Source organism: Falco rusticolus, chromosome 5 (assembly GCF_015220075.1).
Source record: "Falco rusticolus isolate bFalRus1 chromosome 5, bFalRus1.pri, whole genome shotgun sequence".
NCBI lineage: Eukaryota > Metazoa > Chordata > Aves > Falconiformes > Falconidae > Falco > Falco rusticolus.
In genome coordinates this window covers 47,421,626-47,444,394 of record NC_051191.1, presented here as the reverse complement: position 1 = coordinate 47,444,394, position 22,769 = coordinate 47,421,626, and the positions used below count along the sequence as shown (strand labels likewise).

At 37.9% G+C, this 22,769-nt stretch overlaps 1 protein-coding gene across 2 annotated transcripts in view; it reads right to left on the bottom strand.

Annotated features, from left to right (window-relative positions):
- Window positions 1-22,769, bottom strand: part of TMCC3 (transmembrane and coiled-coil domain family 3) — a 147,821-nt gene that overhangs the window by 6,522 nt on the left and 118,530 nt on the right. For both annotated transcript variants that reach the window (XM_037389367.1, XM_037389366.1), the window contains exons 2-3: window positions 4,039-4,937; window positions 2,415-2,550 (exon numbers count right to left, since the gene is read on the bottom strand). In XM_037389367.1, the coding sequence (XP_037245264.1) occupies window positions 2,415-2,550; window positions 4,039-4,937 (1,035 nt within the window). The remainder of the gene's footprint in view (window positions 1-2,414; window positions 2,551-4,038; window positions 4,938-22,769) is intronic.

Sequence of the window (22,769 nt, the reverse complement as noted above, 5' to 3'; positions counted from 1 at the left end):
AGTTTCTTCATATATACTATAGAAAATATCAGGGCAGTACAAGCCTGCTGTGATACTAATTAAATCTACTTTGCAACATGTAGCATTTGGTTTACACCACCCTCTCTGGTCTATGTTACTTTTTCTCTCAAAGCCACCCATGGTACAGTGCAGGGCTTGAGCCTTCAGTAACAGATTGCCTTTTCCTTCTGTAGTGTGACGGCTCATCAATCCGTACTCCAAGTTGGCAGCAGAGACAGTGGTGATGCTTTTATGGGATTCTCTCTCTCACACGATATATTCCACTTCACATTTTGTTCTAAAGAAAGCAGACCTTTCTCTTCTGCTTGAGGGTGGACTAAAAATGGTGTTTTGAGTAAAACACTTCCTAAGTCACTAACCCCATGCTTAAGCCCTTTCAAAGTGAAACATGGAAAAATTTCCAGCTGCTTCACTTACTTGCCAAAAATGCCACTTTTTACTGGAGTTGGGACTTGGGGATTGCTATGTTACACAGTGCAAAGCTATAATTTAGCAAGATTGATCAAGTTGACATAACCTTTTACCACTGTGTAAAAGGGAAAAATCATGCTCCAGCATCCCTACTTTTTTCCTCAGTCTCAAACTCTAAACATTTTCCTTGCACTGGCGGGTGTTCACCTGATCAGACAGCAAGCTGATTCAACCCAATCCTCCGTGAAGAAGAAACAAAACCACTGCGCACAGTGTTATTAGCTTTATTTTGCTGGTCAGTTCTCCGTTGTTCTGGCAAGTAGAACTGGCTTACCATGTGACCAGCCAGGCACCAACGTCAGCGCAAAGCATATGGCACAGCACCTTACAAAAGGCTGCTTCCTTTCACTGTTCTAGGAATTAGTAATAATATAGGAGACAGTTCTTAATGGGTGGCACGAAGTCCCTTATGATTCACACATGCTCTCCATTACACACTAAAGAACTTTCCTGGGCCTTCTTTCACTCTGACCGTATGGTATTTGCAAATTTTCTTGTGCTGCTTTAAAGAAAGTCCAGGTGCAAAAGTCCAATACCTGCAGTTCTGCTTGAGAGGCTGAGAAAGTGTTTTAAAAACAATCTGCCCATCCCTTACGGACAGAGTACTCCCAAGTTACATTGTTACCTAAACCAGCCACAATTTAAATGCTTTTACTCCGTTCTAGCCTATCTAAAACCCCACAAAGAGACAGGTTTAAACAGATCCAACTGTACAGAGATAAAAGAAACAAGGCTGTATCAACGCGGCACTTCAATGAGTTTTAAAAGCCTCTGACATCCCGCCAGAGTTCTGCTATTGAGTTAGCAAATGTTTCACAGCCATTCTGCTGGAGAACTTGGGTCTTGCTCAGTTTTTACATCCTCAAGATGCCATCCCAGAAAGGAGTCCTGCATAAGAGAACTCTCCTTAAACCTACAAAACAACCTGAGATATGCTTCGATTCAGCAACATCCCTTTCCCACTCTGCTCCCAGGAGTTTCCCAAGTCTCACACCAATCAGGAAACAGTGTGATCATCTTGCTGCCTGCGCTCTCTACATTTAGAGATGTGGGCACAGGGGTGGACAGGACAGGGTTGGTTGGTTGTGGTGTTTTTTTCCGGTTTGGGTTTTTGTTTTGCTTTGGGGTTTTTTTTCCTCTTCCCCCCTCCCTCCACCACCATCTGAGCCAATATGAAGACAGTCTTTGAGCATTACTTAGTTGTTAGCGAATTTAAGCCCAAGGTAAGGCAAACTAATGTTTTCACCACCTGCTCAGATTTTGGGTAGAAATATTATGCATTATATCAATGCTTATATTGTATATAAATATTACAGTATGTAACTACATGCTGTCAGAACAAACTTGTAGCCATTATTACTGGCTTTTGATTGAAGCCAGACATGACTATAACTGATCACAGAGGTGAACGTATGCTACAGCTTTGATTACATGGGCCGTTGTGACTATGAGTTAAACCTCTTAAACTATAACTGGGAAATCTACAAGTCCAGTTATCAATTAGAGTTCTTACTTTTTACCTTAAATTCAAATTATAATAAGTCTTGCCAGTGATATGACTACCTATTGGAGAAAGTCTGAGCCAGACGTTTGTTAGGACACTTTCAGAAGTGGCGTTTACATAATACAGGGAGATTCAATTCCTTCCTCCTCTGGTACAAGAAACTAAACCAGGACATTCTTCATCCACAAATCTGCATAGTCTATATCATCAATTCCAGCAGATAAAATTCTGAATTTATTAAAATAGAGACTGTCATCAATTTAAAGCATGCCGGGTTTTCACCTTAAAATAGACAAAACATGGGCTTAAATCTTTCCAGAGGTTCCTTTTACACAAAGATGCAGAAAGATGCAAGGGTTTTATAGTACAAGATTTCTACAAAATGTTACGAGATTATGACAAGGTGAAAAAGAAGTACCTGAACATCTCGTGACCGCTCATACGCCTGATACGCCACTTTCTCCTCTATGCTGGCTAGCTCTTGTTTCAAGTTTGCTGTTTCATGTTGATGAAGGTCGGTCAGGTCATTTAGCTGGTCTTCCAATCTTTCGTATCTTATTAGGAAAAAAGGTCTAAATTTAGTGCCTTCTATTCAAGTAATGTTAAATCATGAAAACAATTACACATTTTAAATGGTAATTTCTCAGTGTGCTATAGATTTGACTGACTGGCATTAGAGAGCACATAGTGAAATCAGTAAAATCTTTGGAAACTCTTCATAAGCATTTATTCAGCAAACTGAAAGCCTTTTTTTTTTAGTGTTTCTTGCTGGCAGTGGGTGTTAAAAAGCAAATATTTGTACATCATAGACAAATTATAAGAACTATAAACAGTGCCTCAGAGTATCCAACACACATTTTCCCATTCTCACTCTTCAATTAGACAAGAAGATATGGTTTCACAAGTAAGCTTGAGCCAGTTAACAGCTCACCAGTAGTGAAAGGAAAAATATGTTCCCTGGATCCCCTCTCAAACACAACTGTGAGGTGCTGCCATTCATGTACAGCCTGTTCTGGCATGTCTCTGCATAGTAAACCAGTTCAAGTAAACCATCAGGAAAGCAGAAATGTTTTTGGTGAGTTTGTAACTTGATTTAACACACAAACAATTTCTGTGCAGCTGGCACAGAAATGATGGAGGCAAAGTAGTCTAGCTGTGGAAATAGTGGCAGGAGGCTTGAGATCTTAATAGCAGTGAGCTGTCAGAAAAGGCTGCTCTGCCTTTTCCTGAAACCAAGTCCTGAGTTCAGAAGGCCATTTGCTCTGTTCTTTCCTCCCTCATGTTACCACCTGCTATCCAGCCTCCCCGTGTAATTCAAGAACAAGGGAAACATTAAATATTGCACTTCATACTGAATTTTTGCCAATTAGCATAGTAAAGACTTCAAGAATCAACACTTAATTTAACAAGCGATATGACAAATGGAAAATAGGTAGAGCAGGTGCAAGCCCTCTGTAGAACGTATGTCACTTTCCACAGTGGATGATAAAGAAATTAATTGCCAAGTAACAAATGCAAGAGGAAACAATGCTACAGTACTTAAACCAACATTTCACAGCTGTGTGTTACACCAGGTACAAAGTGACATTGTGTCCACAAAATAGCAATATGCCTGAGAAGTTATTTGGACAAGGCACTCGGGACTAAAGGGTATACTTATCAGCTGTAAGTCAGCTCTGCTACACTGTAGACTGATTAGCATTTTCAAGTTACAATAGATTAGAATCCTTCCACCAGTTAAGAAACAATTGGCTTCTCCTATACGTAATATTCACATAATACAGTATGCCAGATGAGAGAATTTTCTGACAAGCCTTCGACAAAAGGCAAAGACCTACCACACCATCTGATAGAAAGTATTAATGTTCTACACATATTTTCAGTTACTGGAAGGAACATTTTTGTACCAGATATTCATTGGAATTATATTTTCCTCTTGCTTCTGAAATATCACACACACAAGCACACACCCACATTTACACTTTCCAAATAGCTTCTATACCAATTCAAAAATAATCTCAAGAAAACAGTTAAAAAAATACCTATATCTTTCCTCTTGTAACATCTGAGAAATAAAGCCATAGTCTCTTTTAAATTGTGTTTTTAAATTCTCGATATCATCAGCTAATTGGGACTGTGTGTCCTTGATTTCCCTTAGTTCCTCCAAAATCATGGAAAGCTTTCCTTGACTGTCCAGGGTACTTGCCACAGCATGACCAAAGGAAGTATTCCCATTACTATCTGCTGAGCCAGAGGTTCCGCTTGAGCATTCATCATCACTAACGTATTTTGGTTTGGCAACAATGGTGGCACTTCCCCCATACGTTCTAGAACTCGTTTCTGGCCGAAATTCATCCAAGGTGTTTTTGAGATGAGCAATGTTGTCTGCACTACCAAATTTGTTTCGGATCAGGTTTGCAAACTCTCTAGACTTGCTGAAAACAAAGACAGGTGGTGTCAAAGATACACCTGGCACACCCGACTTGCTGCTCTCTGTTCCGTGTCCAGAGATACGAGGCTTTCCATGCTGAATATCTTTCAGGTTATCTTTGGATGTATCCTTAGTAGTTTTGGAAGATCCATTTTGTTCAATATCCTTGAGCTTTTTGTGATACTGTTCCAACTTCTTCTGCAGCTGGGCAATGGAGTGGGCAGATTTCTGGTTCTTTTTCTCAAAGACTTGTTTAATGCGCCCAGCCTGTTGCTTGTCTGCACTGTTTACCAGTTTCAAATACTCAGCCACATTCCCATCTCGAGCTGTTTGTTCAACTTTGATTTGTTCCGTAACCTTGAGGATTTTCTGTTTCAAGCTATCTGCACTGAGCTTGACTTTGTGAAATTCCAGGACCCCATCTGGTACATCAAAGTTCAGGTTGGTGTCAGAGCCTCCACGGCGAATGTTAAGTGGTAAACTCAGGGTATTCATGTCATGTCTTTCCACCTGAGAGGAACAAAGATAGATGGCATTTAAATTTTACTTTTTTAAAATCCAACTTCTCTGTCCAGTTCCTTCTCTGCATGTAATTATAACAGGTACACCATATAAAGTAGCTTCGAGTAGCAAAACAGAATGAACTTTTCTTTGAAATTAAGAAGCATTTTTCTCAATTTCCCTAGGTTGACAAACAGCCCAAGGAACTGCCTGTTCCTATTAAAAAAGCAGCAAGATGAATTAGAGTGGAAATTATTCAAGTATAGATTTTCAGAATCATTTACAGTTATTCATTAAATCAGAACAATGCCTAGTTAGACAAGGTGCCTAAAATTATTGTTTATTATTAACGGTTTCAAAGACATCATGACTGATAATCACTCCATCTTTCTCTTAGAAATGGTCAAACCGATAGAGATGTAAACACATGTTCTCCTCTACAGCAGTATTAACTGTCCAGTGTATTTTACTAGGTTAAGTCCTTTTTTGATACATGTTCCTCCCATTCAAATTTGTCACACAATTCAAAGTTTTTGCACAACTAGTTGAAAATTCTTGGAAATTTACCACATGATTCAACAAGAAGAAGCTGCTAGCTTTTAATACAGAGAGCATAGAGAAAGAATGGGCCCACATTTGACTTGGCATGCTTGATGAAGATGTTTAACAACTTCAACTGCTGTGGCAAACTTTTAATAGCAAATGCACTGAGGGGGATTTGCAGAAAGAAACTTCTGAAAGAAAACTGCATTTGCTCAAGTATAGGATCCATACACCTTAACAGTGCTCTGAGGAAGCGTAACAAAAACGATCAGGTCACAACACAAACAACAGAAAGGCAAGATAATCTGATACAAAACATAAAAAGTATTTCCTCAGAAAGTCAAAGCCACAGGGGAGGCAATAGACAAGAATGACCCAACTAAAACAGCTTCATCTGTATTATGGTCTTGTACTAGGCTGTGTGACAAAGAAGGTGTATTTCGTTAAAGCTGCCGCATCATCATATCTGTAGAGACTGCTTAAGAAACACTCCAGCCCTAATGGGCTTTCAGAGCTTTAACACCAGAGGGTACTAATACAAATTGCTCAGGCAAGACCATTTCCGACAAATCACAAGCTGTATCAAAGTATCTTTTAAAGACAAATTTGTGAAATGCTTTAACTACTCTTCAAAATACCTGAGATACTATGTCAAAAGTTTGATTTCCAACTACAGTATTTATCTATAATACTGAAAATCTTGCAGCAAGACCTATATGCACATGCATGTTCAGTGATCACCATTCAATTACTTTCTTGATTAAAAAAACCATAAAAACATCATTAAGCATTGCGGTAAGGTTTGTTTTCCCACCCTTGTACAGTTTTGGTGGCCCTCCTGGAAATTCTCTCCAGCATTTCTGTATTGCCCTTAAAATACAGGCTCAGGTACCAGATATGGTGTCCTACTATTAGTGATATGCATCGCGAACAGGTTGATCAGAACTATTCTCGCTCTGTGTCTACCATGATGAGTTACAAACACACAGGAGGCAACACAGCCATAAAACTAGATCTGTACCTGACCATTTCAGAGACAAGATCATCTCTACTCCTACTTTATACTCTTATCCTTATATTACTGAGAATTACAGTGCTTTTTTTTTTTTCCTTTTTCTTTTGCTAATGCACTGTTCATGGTGCAAACCAGGTGACGGAAGTTCACTTTCACCAATCTCTAAGAAAAATGGACACTTCCAACATGCAAACTGAAGAGTTCTAGAGTTCACAATTTCTTCTGGAGTATATCGGTTAATGGTAACCTTTACGACTGGGACTCTGTTCTGGGGATTAAACCAATGCTGCTGCCTAATAGCTCTGCACTTTACCAGGTTGTTAAAAATAACTGATATTGAACCATATGCTTAATTATTAAAAAGACATGCAAATAAATTTTATGAATATATAAAAATTGTATATGATTTAATTCCATCAGTCATATGTGCTTCACTGAAAATCTACTTTGTTGATGAGATTTCATTTTAGTATTTGCACAGATATGACACACATGGATGGTATTCTATATTCAGGGTGACACCTGTTAAAAGAGTGATAAAACCCACAAGTGTCAAAAGTAGCTTCCATTTTTATTGTGTGCATTTTTTTGATTTCTGGTGTCGTTTTTTTTAAATTGAACAAGTCTTAGAAACATAACTAATAGAAAAAGAATAGCTTTTACAGATCATTTTTTAAAGCAGTAAGACTCACAATACTGTTGTGGTAACTAAAATATACATTTAATATAAGCAAAAATAGTTTGACATAGGATACTTGTATCTTTCCAGAAGGCCCATACAGTAAAGAGAAGCAATCAAGGCAAAGAGCTGGAAAGCTTAGGTACTAGATCTGAACCCCATATTGCAAATATTCCTTTAAATGGATTTACTGGGTCTGGACAAATTCAGTAAAGAGAAAAAGCTCTGTATAAAATAAGAGTTTCCTGAAAGAACCCAAGACCTTTTTTAATAAGCTTTGGCACAAAATTATGCTGTAATAAATCACCAAATTGCATATACACACAGATCTATCACTGATGTCACTCAGGACAAGCTGTACATACTCCCAAGAATGGGTGGGTCTATCTCTAACCTTTACACAGCATTAAGTGTTTACTTCCTTAGTACAAAATAGTCTAAAAATATGTTATAATAATTGGATACAAGCCCAAACCAGATCCCTTCTCCCTTATGTCCTCTCCTTCACAGGAGTCTAGCAGTCAGCAAGGTCTATCATCACCATGCACCCCACGGCTTCCTGGAACTTCCAAGGTCACAAGAGCAATAGAGATAATAAGAACAATAGCATCGAAGCTGAAAACTGCCTTGCTTTTGAAGTGGAGGAAATAATTCAGCATCTGGCAAATATACTTCTGAAATTTGTAAAACCTATCATAGGGTCAGTTCAAATTCTGTGAAGTTTAGAAAAGAACTATGTCTAAATTCCCAAAACACTGCTAGGAGTAGTTTTTTCGGCTTACTGAATTAAGAGCTCACTAAGAGGCTCTTGAAACCTTCTGTTGATGTAATGCACTTTGTTGGGTTTAGGTTTGGGGGAGCTGGGGGCAGGAGGGGGGGGCGGGATGGTGTTGTTAGTTGTTTGGGGTTGTTTGGGGTTTTTTTTTTTCTGGTTTGGGTTTTTGTTGTCTGATTGCTTTCTTTTTCTTTTTTTTTTTTTTTTTTTTCTTTCTTTCTTTCTTTTAATGCAGAAGCAAGTAGACACTGAAGGACCCAGGTATCTCAGTAGACAAGTGGCCTATCACCTGTCTTCTACCTTGATGAGGTAGAACAGTTTGGCAAAGATTCATTTGTGATTGCTTTATAGCTCAACACTAAAGCAACCCCAAGACAACAGAGATCCAACTTCAAATCCTACCCCAAATCCACCTTGCTGCAACAGTCTAATCCTGAGACAAGAATTACCTTCTGTGTTAGTAATTAATGCTCCTTCCTGAAGCACAGTAAGTGTAGCTTGCACGTCCTGCTGTATCAAATGCCCAGTTCTTTATACTGAACAAAAGACTGTCAGTAGAGTTCAAGATGGTACCTCATCCCCATAGGGACTGCTGCACTCTCCTGTGATGTGGGCTGAAATCTTCCCACATGCAGGAGGGCTGAACACACATCCCCCTCAAACTATGTGAGTGGTCTTCCAGCTACGCTACAGGAAGAGACATGGATGAATGCCATCCATGCCATTGTTCTTTCTGTGACTCTTAGGTCACCAACACCTGACAGGGCTCCAAGCTGTTAATAATAAAGAAGTTGCTGAGAGATTGAATTATTATTTTTTTAAAAAAAGATTGTCATTGCGGTCTCCAATAGAAAAATAAATATATATACACAGCAGTGGCCTCAATAGCCAAAATCGGACCAGACATATTTTGGAAAAGAGAAGCACTTAAAGAAAAAAAGAACAGAATTATTATACATCTCTCCTATTACGATAGCAGTTAATAGGGAGCTGGGGATTAGCAGCAAATGAGAGGAAGCAGTTCCAAGACAAGTGGTAACCCAAGCCCAGAGTCTGAGGAAATACCAGAGACATGCCCAGGATCTGGCTTCTAGGAAAACCAGGGAAAAAAGTTTGCACATGGCTGCTGGGATAGTCATAGCTGATGTTAGCTTGAAAGAAGAAACATGGAGCTTGGAGAGACCATTTTATGGTGCAGTTCACATATGCAGTTTGCTATAACCCAGCTGAGAACTAATTGCAATGTTTGTGCTGCTTGAAAACTAGCTTTTAAGAACTGTTATTTAGGAGTGCAGCAATTCAGGCTCCCTGCCTGCATCAGAACCAGACACTACACGTGACTAGATAGGTACCTCTCATAGGTAAAGCAATTTCCTTCTGCCCTGACCCGCCTTTTTCCAAGGAGCCAAGCAGATGCCTGGCTGCATGGTCAGGCTGTTCATGCAGCCCACCCCAGGCCAAAGTGCAGAGCTTTGAAAGGGATAGTGGAATAACTGCTCGGTGCAACAACCACAGGCACACTGCTAGGAACCTTTCATTACACATAAGTTGGCAGCTATACTTTCAGTCTTAAATGGTAAGCGGAGGGCTGGGTAAAAGGCAACCCGCTGCTCATAAAGCAGCACTCAGACCAAAACAGTGCTTTGAAAACCCAATCACAAAAGCAAGGATAGGGATTTTATTGGCATCATAAATGATCCACATGTTTTTTCATTTACCATCTGCAAAAGCAACCCAAGCTCAGATCTGCAGGCCATGCTAACAATAAGCCCAGAGTACAAAAGGACCCACGTGCCCAAATGCCACAGGTAAGACTGCTAGAAAGGGGTTCCATATGGACAGGAACTGCTGAACAGGTGAGAACATCGTGCTGACAGCCTATGCAGATTGGCCATTATATCCCCTGGTTGCAAAATGTAAAGCAGACATAAAATGTTCTTTCTTTCCCCAAAGATCCTGGGTGAGATCCACTTTTGAGAAAGAAATCCATAGCAAATAGAGCATAGAGAGCATGCAGCCCACTGTCAAGCAAATATCTCATGGCTGTTCAGATGAATCATTTCCTGCATTCCACTGACTGTGTCAGAGGTTCTCCACCAACAAGTGAGAGCTCAGCCATCTATGTTTAGGTGTCAAACTGAACTCTACTGTTAATTTCATAATTTCTTTTATACTCTAAGAAGCATCTAAAAGAAGCATAGAGAAAAAGCATTTGCAAGACTGAGTCATTGACTGCATATATTCATCAGGCTCCAGAAAGCCCACATCTTTGTGTGTCTTACTAATAGAAACAAACCATGAAGACAAAGTGATTATTTATTTGAATAGGCTTAATGTAAAGGTGTTTTTGGGTTTGGTCGTTGGTGGTTTTTTTCTTTCCCCAAACAGCCTCATTACCATTGCCAGTCATAACTGTGCAAGCTAAACAAAAGCTTATGATGACAATTCAAGTCCATCATGCAAGACTTTTAGAGGGGTATCTGCTTAGTGCTTAGAAAAAGAATCCCTTAAGAAACATAGAAGATAGGATTAAAACAGTTTTAAAGCTTTCATGGTTTATCAATAGCAATAAAAATAATGAGGAGTAATTCTCTTTTGTTAAGAAGCAGACATATACCAGAAGCACAGGGGTTCCAATGGGTAAAAGAGCACGCAGAGGAGATTTTGTTACTTTTCCAGTATATTCCAAAGCAGAAACGTGTTTGGGGAGAAAGTTTACCATCTCTTTCAAATTCACTGCACCTTCTAAAATCCACAGGAGAAGTCTCCTTATGAAAGGCTTAAAACAGTGCTTAATCATCATAAAATATTTTACATTACATAAAATCCGTACCCAAATTGCTGTGCAATACATAAGAGCAAAATACCCTCTGCTCACATTTTTTTAAAGAGCTGCTTGATAGTACTGTTTAGAAGCATGTACACTCTGAACATCATACTAATGATCATGCAGAGGGTTGAGAATATAGAAATGGAGGGAGACAGCCTGCTTCTACTTCTTGCTGGGGAAATCAGAGATCCAGGGTAAAGGATTTGTCTGAGCCCACCCAGCAAACACTGATGGGAGTCAAGTAAGGCAGAAGGTGGCTCTTTTACCATCAACAGTTCTTCTATCACCTATCAAAAAGACAAACATTAAATCTGTAAGGTGTCTCACTAACATAAGTGAGGGGTTTATTCCAGGTGAGAGTCAAAGATAAACCCAGATACCCTCTGGCAGGTATTGAATATAACTCAATACTCAAAGGCTGGGGAGCTTCAAGGCTGTTTCATGAGTAAGGCGTCATAGACAGGCAGACTAGCCTGTGCAGCTTTGGATACTTTTGAAAATTTTCCCCACTATGCCAACAAGGTCTGGTAATTAGAAAAATTCAGTTGTTATACTAAGCAACTTAGGCAAGACCTCAAACATAGAACCCACTCCTCCTCAGGGTCAGTTTGATCACCTATCTTTCCTTCCATTTTAATTATTTTTATTACCACCACAGAGTTGAGACTGTAAGCACAAGCACCTCAAGAAAGATATAAGTGAACTTGTAATTTTAGTTTAAGCAAAAAAAAACAAACCCAAAACACCCCTCGACATTCAAAATGCTTTAAAATAAACTCTGTAGAAAGCAATTGCAACGGAAGCATATACATATAAGTTCTGGTGTTACTAGAAAGACAGGTTTTCCTCTCTTGGTCTAATTTGGTCAACGCCAAATAGCCATGTATAACCTGCAACCCAAACAACCAAGTTCACACCAGTGTTCTTTTGCCTCAAATCCTATGGACATGCTCAGTTCAAACTAGGAGTATCACAGAAATAAACTTTTATCTAATTTATAATGAAAGGATTGAACTAAGGCCAATTTAGCTAGGTCACTCACTGCTTGTGTGTAAATAAGTCTTTAGATACAGTACTATTTCAGATTAAACCAACAATGGGAGAAGAGAACAATGAGGGGAAGAGGCAGTTCTCTGGTCATTGCTAACACCAGCTCCTTCAAAACCCAAAAACATCCATGAAGTGCCTCCCATGTCATGACTTGCACACAGTCCTGTTCCAGGTTGTTCCACAGTATAAAATTGACACAAGCAAACCAGTTCCAACACAGACAACTTCTGTGCCTAGACTCTACAAACTTCAACAGACCTTTATAAAAGTAAGCAAGCTAATTTCCATTTACTGTCCAGCAGTCATGTTAAAAAAAATATAATTAACTGTTCTGACAAGGGAAAACAATATAGCTATAAACTAATACATTTATTATGCTTAAGTTTCTTAAGCAGGCAAGAGGTAGGCTCCACACCCCACAAACTATTTTGCTTCAGATAAGCACCGTTAATTAAGGAGTCATTCAAATACTCTCTCCTAACTTCTTAAACAAATTTTTTTTGTTTAAGAATATAAATACAAAATATAAAAAAACCTTTTATATGCATGTCCCTTCTGTCTCAGGTTTCTATAGCAATGTAAGGAAGTACTTGGGAGCCCCAGGTGCTACACAAGTGGTTCTACCAAGAAGTGCTCATGAGAAGCCTGCACTCCCACTCCACTGAAGGAAAATGCCTTTCATCTGACACAAATCCCTCAACATACAGCCACTATGAATCAGTGCGGAGGTCGCATATTTTTGAAGAGTGATGCAAGACATTCTGTATCTCCTTCTAGACTAACTGTTCAACTCTTAGTGTTTCTAATAAGTGCTTTCCACCCCCCACCCCTAGCTTTTATGGATTTTCTTCCCCTCCCATTCAATAGTAAGCTTTCTTCTCCTAAAAGATGTTCACATAGGTGGCAGGAACGAAATTTTCCTGAACACTGTGAAATACTTTGTGAAAAGCCACCTGCTATACATTTGCAATTATTAAATCCTTTTCTATGAATGAGAATTTGACAAAAAGCCAGCCACAGCCCTGCTATGACTAACCACTTTCACAGTGCATATGCTTCTGATTTCCTACCACTTGTGATTTAGTGTGCTTTCCTTCGTATCGCTCCATTGCCTAACTGCACATCACAAATCATCTATTCCATCTTGACAAAGCTACAAGTCACCTGCTCCCTCCACCTGGTTCTTTCTGTTTCAGTGTCGACAATTAATTTCATTGCTATTCAGACTGTCTATGCATTTCCTGAAATCCCAACTCCTGGAACTGTACAATCACACAAGAGATTCCAAGGAATATTAGGAAGTTTCTTGCACTCTGTTATAGAGAAATAACCCCCATCTAGAACTTCATAGTCAACAACCAACCAAATCCTCCTTCCCCCAAAATACAGACAATGTTAAGAAAATTTTAAATGCGTGATTTAAAGATCTACAAAAATCAAACCCACAACACTGATTTTAGAATGTTTAATTAATGACTTTTTATCGCTTTGAGCTAGCAACACTTACAAAAAACCTATTTTGTAACAGGCACATTAAGAATTTACTGTAGCATGGAATTTTGGAAGTACTACCATTCAGAGATAAACCACCCTAAATCCAGACACAGCAGCCATCGTAGGCAGAAGACCCAAGGCATGGGGTTTTTGTTTGTTTTAACCATTGTAAAACTTCCATTTATAAACAAGAGAACAATAGCTCCGTCATGCATAAGATCTTTTAATTTTTGTTAATGCTGTGGCAGCACATCCTGAGCGTATAAACAATCACATCTTGTCCTGTACATGAACTGAGTCACTTACCAAAAAGTAGCCTGCTTACTTCTTACTTTCCACCCCCACCCCCACCCCCACCCCCCCACTTCTCTCCACACTGGGCCAATAAAGTAAAATCTCAAAAATATGTTTCTGTTACATCAGCAGGACTTTTTAAGTTCATTTTTTGATATGAAGGCCTGATGAAAAAGTAAGTCCTGCCTCATCGCATTACATGACTAACAACCACAGGCTGCCTAATAAGCAGCTTAGATGTCATTTTTCACTTTTGTGGAAACTATTGGAAGGCTTTACAGCTATAGCTTTGATCCCTTTTTAAGACTACTTTACACGTACCCCATCTCTCTAACTTTTAGATATTAGGTGCCCTAAGCTTTGCTTGTCCATTAAGTTTAATACCTGGCAGCCCTCCTTACAAGTGTCAGCAGCAAACAAACCTATTTGAGCTTGGATGTGTGCCAAACAACACAAGGTCTCTTACTCCCCTCCCCTTTACTTCAAGGCTGCTCTTCAGGATAGAGCATTTTATTTACCTCTCCATAAGAACTAGTACATTTCATGACAAGGCTACTCTTATCTTTTAAAGCTTAGTTACACTTACATATACAAGCAGATTTCCACTGTTTGCCACATTATACATATGAGTACGTTTTTTTGTTCCATGCCTATATCCAGGCTTGTATTTGTACCTAATACTGCAAATAAGCCCAAAGGCAGAAAACCACAGGGAGACTGGGCCATCAAAAAAATAAAAACCTTTGGCCATACTTCATGACCTGCATACACTGAAAGAAAGAAAAAAGATGACAAGCCTAGAAAAGAAAAAAAAGTTTTATTTTAAAACCTGTTTTATTTGAAAAAAATTTTTTTATTAGCAAAATCATATTTCATTATGCAAAATAAGGTCAACTAAAACTGGAATCACACAGATGTATTATTACACAGGTCATTTGTTACTCAAAAACACTGCTGCAGTAATGGTCTAAGCTACTACACAACTGATTAACACTGCTCTGAATAAACTCTGGAGAAAACATCTTAATTACAGTGCAGCTAAGTGCCAAAATTCTCTCTGGATTTGGTGGATTTAACCCTCTGCCTCCTGAAGACCACAACAACAAAACTTTAAAGAATTTTCTTATTTACATTTCTTTTTAAAATAGCAAAAATCTTTTCCTTTCTTTTGACTCAAGGGGCAATATAAAGCATTAGGCAACAGAACCATAGTTCCCTGCTCAGGCAGTACCATCCTCCTGGAAGAAAATGTAACATTGTCCCTACATGTTAATATAAATAACATTGTTTTGAAAAGTAAAAATATAATGGAATAAGGTTTTCTGCTGCTATGACTGTGCTACTAAACAGGGTCACAAGCAACACTTTCCATTTACAAATAGAACTAATTGAATCTTCTTGAAAGCAACTGTAACAGTTCTTAAGATGATAGTAAGCATACAAATATATGAAGACATTTCCTCCAGATTATTTATATAAATGTACACATAAAAATATACTTTTATGAATATTTTTAAATATACATAAAATTATTATTATTGAAAGTACTAGTCCACAGAATATGTCATATACATAAAAAATAAATAAATCAGTGTTTCAGCTGATATTCACCTTCTGGAAAACCAGCTCTTGGCATGGTATTTTAAGTTTACACCTTAAAATCAATTCAAATAGTTACAACTAAATATTAATTAAAAAAAAGTAGCTTTTCCAGGAAAAAAAGACATAAATAGCACATATGTTGAAAAGGGGTGTGCCTCTACTACAAGCAGATCTCCCTGAATCCTCCTTTTTGAAGGGGCTCCATGTGCACATAATAGCAACGCATCAGTGACAACTACTCCAGCTAGTGACACTTTTAGTGTGTGCCCCTGCTGCCTATTTGTTAGCTGCAAAGGAAGAAAATCTTTTTAGAAGGCTACAAAAATTTTAAAATAAACTCTTAGGTTAAGCATCTTGCAGGAATCATACATTAAAACACTGTCTTTACACACAATTTTAAGTAGTTTCTCACACAATCTTTTAAAATGCTTGTAAGTTCGTACTGGAGTGAATGTTTGTACTGAAGAGGCTGGGATTGTGTTTTGTTTTTTTTTTAAAAAAAAAACAACTTTCCTATCAGACTTTTCTCTCTGAACCAAGTTCAGCTAAAACTGTTGTATCAATTTTATTGAACTAAAATAACCCACTACTTGTACTTGGTGATGGGTCATCGCAATACTCGATTTTTTCCCTTTTACTTTCAAATTTTTATATACAACATACACTGCAAATACTCATGCACATTACAGAAGATAACCCATTAAAGAAACTGTATCGTAGAGAAGTTCCACAAGTTAGTAAGATAACATCAATTAATTAAAAAAAAAAAATGCTGAAAGTTTGTCTAACTGAAAAGAAAATTAAAGTTTCACCAAATCAGAGAGTAATAAAACCCTATGGTAAAATTTTTCTCTAGTCTTAAAATATTCCTATCCTGAAAACACACTTTCCCGGTTAGTGAGATTAAACTGAATTACTTTGAGATAGCAATTCAGACAATTTTGGAAGATAAACTAGGTTAAGTTACACTTATGTCACCACATTACTTGTAAAAAAACTATTAAATCATCTTTTTTTTTTTTTTAAGTTCTAGGGGTAAGGAAAGAAACTATTTTTTGAACTGCCTTTAACAGGGATTCACAAAATTTTGAGCGTATGGTACAAAACCTCGGATGTAATTTTGAACAAGCTTGAGTAGCAACCGTCATGTATTGTCAGTGTAGAGTACTGGCAAATGAAAGCAGACTTTTCCTCTCAAGAGATGTTTGCAAACTGAAAATACATCTGTGTCTGTTTGGCCAGAACTAAAATGTCAAGGGTAGAGTTAACTGTGGAATGACCTCCTGCTGATACTAAAGGCTCATTTACAAAGCTCACTGCCTTCTAGTCCAACTACTGGGCACATGTGGTGAACATGTCTTCATGTAATATAAATACACAGGAAAACATGTATTATGCACACAATTCAGGCACAAATTCAATGCTCATAAACTAAACAAACCAAACCCCAAAAAACCCCCGCTCCTCTCTCCCATCCAACACAAAAACCATTCCCAAATGCAGGACTGCAAGAGGAGAGTCACAGGCAAGAAACAATAGTGACTTTGTTTAACAGACTACTGGGAAGTGCTCAGAAACAGTGCAGTTGCACTGCACATTAAATTGCATAGAACAGATTCAGTACAAAAAAAATGTGTTCAGGTTGATCTTTCTTAATCTGCTAAAACCATGTTGCAAATCTAAAAGTAATTTAATACAGTGAAGTTAAACCCTTTATCTTACATTTCATCAACCCTTCAGTTACAATACATTACAGAGCAAATTTATGCAACTTCTTGGCTACATTAATATGTTTATGCAAAATAGTACTCAATGTGGCACAGACCTAGTCAAGAACTATCAATCATAGGAGACAGCAGGACTAAAAAGGCAACACCAATAATGCAACAGCAACAGTAAGAGTCACATAACAAAATTACAATCAATGACAGCTTTGCAGCCTGTATTCCTTTAACTGTCTTTTCTTGCCTTTTGATAAGTGTTATAGACCCTTCATATAGAAAGCCCTTCAGGTTTTTTATTTTTGTTAAAACTCTATCTAGGAGGACAGAGGCGATTAAAGCCTTTATAATGTTTTCAGAGTCACAATTTAATTTGGATCTCAGCATCGTTAAGGATATCTTGGGCGTTTTGTCCTAGCCCTCCAAAGAACATGATGGTGTCAGAAGTACATATTTAATTGAATAGGGCAATATGAACAATGTTTCATTATTCTGGGATAGTGTCCCTCAGGTAATGATAAAATTATTCTTCAAATAATATCTGTGGAAACATAATTAAAAATCTGAGGGGTTTACTTTACCAAGATGTTTACATGGCCAGACACTGCACTAACCATAATTCAGACTTTAAAGATGAAACAGACAAACTTGTCAATTCATATCAACAAGCAGCACTGGCTAATCAAACAGATTTTTTTGGAAGAGGAAACCTTAATATTGTCATTAGAATATTGCAGTACAGTCAACTCTGCATAAACAGGAACAAGCATAGCTTGTTCCAGAAATAATGTCTACACTGACAGTTACGTGCCTCTTCATGCTCTAACTTTGTACATTTTTCTTTTCAGTATATCTTTCCTTCTATTGTCTTGCTTTTACTCATCTAATATTTGCAACTTCATCTTTTTATCTGAAATTAGTTTAATCATGCTTTTTATCTGGGATACATTTTACCTGGTACAGTATTTGCCAAGATGTTAAAAAATTGCCAATCTATGCATTGATGTTTCTTAAGAGTCATATAGAAGGAGATACAGGAAATTAAGACTATCTCAGAATTATTCACCTTTTAAAAATAATAGTGAGGAGTTATATCACACCATACAAACAAGTGTTTACTCCTGTAATACTCTTGTAAAACTTTGCAGACTCCAAAGCCGATGATTTTATGGAATACATTCAATTCAATTTGAATGGATACTTGACACAACAACTGATAATATTGCTTAATTAATACAATACAAACTTAAAAGAGAATGGATTTTGCTACATCCTTAGTAGTGTCTATTATTAAACCCATAGTGATGGGTATAAATATGTATGATAGACACAATTTTCAAATTAGGCGTTAGTACAGACCTCTGTTTTACCCAAGAATCCCTTTCAGTATTGCTGGTAAGCTTCACATGCTGTGAAGAAACATAAAGCTACCTATATTGTCTAAGCAGACATGGTAATAGAAGTTATTTGTATTATATCTAACAAAAATTTCACTAAGCAAATAGGTATTTCAGATTCTTACACAGCCATAACCCATGTTAGCTAGACGAAGATAGCGCTTCTGAAACAGCAACACAGACTATTCCTTTTCAGCAACACAGACTATTCCTTTTCTGCTTGGTCGAGTTGTCACACAGACACTCGCCATCCATGACTTACACCTTCCAGGAACTGAGTCACAGAGTTGACCAACCAACTTCTCTGCTAAGTCTATGAAAACAACAGAAGATGCTGCAGAGCATTTTAAAAAGTTATTTTTCAGCTAATTGAAAGTCACTGCCTCCCTTCCCTAACCCCAGAGAATTGGGAGAACCTCTCTCAAGCCACTGCCACACTCAAACAGTTTCACTCATCTCATTATAGCATTCTTGCATGAAGATATAGGCTGTCCAACTCAGGTAAACTTGTTCCCCACATTCTTTGGCTATTACAGCACAACAGAATCATTTAAAGCAGGATAATGAAGTTCAGTCATGTGTTTCCCTACCTAACTTCCATATATCATTTTATTACGCCATAAAATACTGCGATAAACCTGATGGTCTTTTTAAGGCAGCTTGTAATCTTAATTCAGAGCATTTAAAAAAAATTACCAACAGAAAATGGTATATGTTCATCTTACATTCAAGCTAAATCCAGAGGGTTTCTCAAAAGCACAGACCTAAAAAGACATTGCCAATTTTCTTTTAATGCTAGTTCCTAATTACTAAACTCAGATGACTTTTTTCTTCTATTTTTAGAGTTGTGGATGTTAGCAGCTTATTCACCAACATGATTTCATTAGAAATGAAGCTGCAATCAACATTCTGTTCCTAGCCTGCCTTCGTCCCTCTCCTTTGAACTTCCTAAAGAGATTAAATTTTTTTTTCTCTCTTAAGTTTCTATTCAGACAGTCTAAAAGGATATGTTTTATCACATGGTTGGCTTTGGTGTAAAAGACTTATAAACATATTACCATATTCAGTCATAGCAACAGCACAGAAAAAAGCAACAAAGCAGAGCTCAGTGGGAAAGGAAGCAGACACAAGTCATGCTGTCCTTGGAGCCCAACCACGGTTACTGGCACTGCACTGAGCCAGCGCTCTGTACCTGAGCAGGGAGTTCTGCAATCCTGTAGAAAACACCCTAACATTTGACACTGGAGACCTCTACCTTTGAAAGTGGAAAAACAAAACAAAACCCAAAACACAGTACTCATTTTAAAAGATCAAGGCATTAGAAAGATTGTCTAAATACTTTTTCCCTTTCTCATTTGGTCATGTCCTTAGAGTAATTTAACCTGCATAAGCCACCATCTATAAATCAGATATTTAGTGGTCTCAGCAGGCAGACAAAGCTCTATATCCACTACCAAACCCTCAAAAATACGCCTCCTGTGAGATTAGCCAAATGATGCTAGCCTAATTACAACTTCCACACAGTGAGTTAGTATTTTATACTGTGTTACATGTTGAAAAAACATTTTCCAGATACTCTTCCTAAAGCAGACTGACAAATACTCTCACTTTCTGTAGTGAGTTACTTGACAAGTTTGAGAAACACATAGATTGCACCATAGCTCCTTTGCAAACCAACAGTGCCAACAGTTCCCCAAGCAAGTCCCGCTCCTCCTTTCAGCTACTGCCCTTTGCTCATCCATGAAGTCTGTCATGCCTTGACTTCAATTTTATTATTTCTAAGGAAAGTTTTTACCTATTACCTGACTGAAAATTCCACAACATATGTCCAGGTTTCACAGCTAGGGCCAAGGCCAAAAATTCAGGAGTCACATGGATAGTAGTTACGTCAGATTTTGGAGAGTCCTTTCCCAGAACAATTTGTATTTGCTGCTGTGCCAAGAAGCTTTTGCTGGTATCACTTTGATTTCAGAGAAATAGAGGGTTGTCCAAGAAATTATAGTGCAAACTGCAATGGCAGCTGCTTCAGCATATGCCCCCTAGTTCCTGGTATGTTTCAATTGTAGTAGACTGCCTGCAGCTAAGCAAGCAAGTGGAAGAAATGCGTTAGAGGTGTCACCTTTTGTACACAGGAGTGTAACACACACTAACCTAGCTGCAGTTCAGATTTTGGTTCCAGAGTATCAACTGTTTTCCAAAGTTGAGGAAAAGTACTTGCTCCCAGCATTGTCTGGGCAGAAATGTACCTTAAAAATTAGCTTCTGTACACTACTTATAATAAAACAAAAACAAGAATACCTAACGTTTCAGCAACTTAAGGTGGCCTGAATGGCTTATATTCTATGTCAGCTAGAAAGGAAGCCTGTAGATTTGCAAACATTCATTAAATGCTTTGGGAAATGTTAATGTGCTGCAGTGCTTCGCGCAGACCAAAAACCTTCCACGCAAACATGAAAGCAAGGATCTTCCCTGTCCCCGCAACTGCAAGAGCAAACGACAAGTCACTTCTTTAATTGATTTGCTCTCCAAATTCAGATTTAAAAATTCTCTATGTATGTACTAACCAGGCAACACTGCATCATTTTAACATTATGGAATAAACTGACATATTTAATTATTCATTCCATTTGATCTGTAGGCTTTTTATTTGCTTTTTATTATCTTTCTTGTTCATTTACTGCTTTAACAAGACTTATTAAAAAAAGGTCAGTACAGAAATAAATATGCCAGGTGTTATGTTCCTCTGTGTACTTTAACAATATTTAGACAACACTCATATAGCCTGAAAGCAAAAAAAAAAAAAAAAAAGTAAAAATTCTAAAAGCCTGCTACAGCTGACTGCTAGCTGAAAGCCAAAGACTCACCAAATTAAAAGCAGCTATATATTCAAATATTTTCAGATGCTTAGCCACAGATACTGAGACCACTATAGCGTAGTATATCCATGTAACAACTCTTAACTGCACTTAAAGTAGTTTAAAATAGACTAGTAAAAACAACTATTTGTCATTTATTTAGCTTTTTATTGAAGAGCTGTTCCCTCTTAGTATGACAAAGGTGATGTTTAGTTTCTGGATTGACTTCACAGTACAGGTTTTTAAAGATTCATGCACAATGTTGTGCATGCATTCTTATTAAGTGTGCAGAGCTGCGCTTGGAGGTTAGCAGATTTTAACTAACTTAAAGACACTTATGATGTGGCATAATAAAAAATTTACATTCATTTTAATACTGCTTTTCAAGTTCACTAGGTGGCTTCTGGGTCACACGAGGCAAAAGAAGTTCTTACTATGTTTAAAATATCACAATATTGTGATATTTGATTACCTAACATATATGGGTTGAAATTTGTGTCAGAACTTACCACTGGTCACTGATCAGTTTTATTACTACCTACATGGAAAGGAAAGGAATCTTCCCAGAAACACCTCCTAGAAAGAGTACGCATTTCCAGAATGTACATGATTTCATTACACAGAGCAACAACCCTGTAGGGACTATGTAAGATTTAACCCCACCAGAGAAATTTCATTACAGCCCAGAAGGCCAAGATCCAACTACAAGCAGTTATCTTTCTGTCAGACAATATCACATAGTTCAACTAAAATAGAATCAACTGATTCAGTAGGTGTGCCCACAGACTGGTTGTGTAAGAGACTGCTACAGATGAATGTACATAAAACCACTACCTACAGGACTTGGAAGTCTGCCAATATCCCTTAAAGTGAGCAAGTCTAGCAAGGTCAAAGTATTTTAGAGTAAAATTTTCAGAGTTAGGTTATTATGGCTTTATGATCACCTTCTGAAGGGTTCTCATTGTTAACAGCAGAATCTAAAAGTTATAGCCAGTAGTTCTAGACCCCTGCCTCTGGCACAACCTGCCAGAATGATTTGAGCTGTACTTCTGATCTGCAAAAAGGCAAATCCTAGAAAAACTCCACTAGTTACAAGAGAGGCCCCAGTGACAAACCGTATCTCAAAGCTTGCATTAAGATAGTCATGCCAGACGTACTCAATGATCTGTTCCACAGGAATTTGCCTTTCCTCCTACCCCCAAAGCACAAAGACAGACTGTTGGGTAATACAAGCCAGAGATGAAAAGTAAACCTAATCACCACATTGTTTTTTCAAACCTATCATGAGTTCTAAGTGTTAAAACAGGATCTATTTATTTCCCTTTTGGTCAATATTGCCTCCTGAACCTGCTCCGCATCTGTTCATAACATGAAGATTTTGTGATCCCCTGCCCACAGAAGATCAGGTGTCACAACTGCTTTCGTTGTCGAAACATTCAAAGACTCCTGTCTGGCCAAAAGTAAACAAAGCCTGTCTTTGACAACCACAGACACTTGATCTGTGCTTATGTTTAAATGCCACACAGCTCCTGCAGCCACCTCAGGTGAAATTTCATCCTCAGTCTGACACCACAGGCATCTGACAC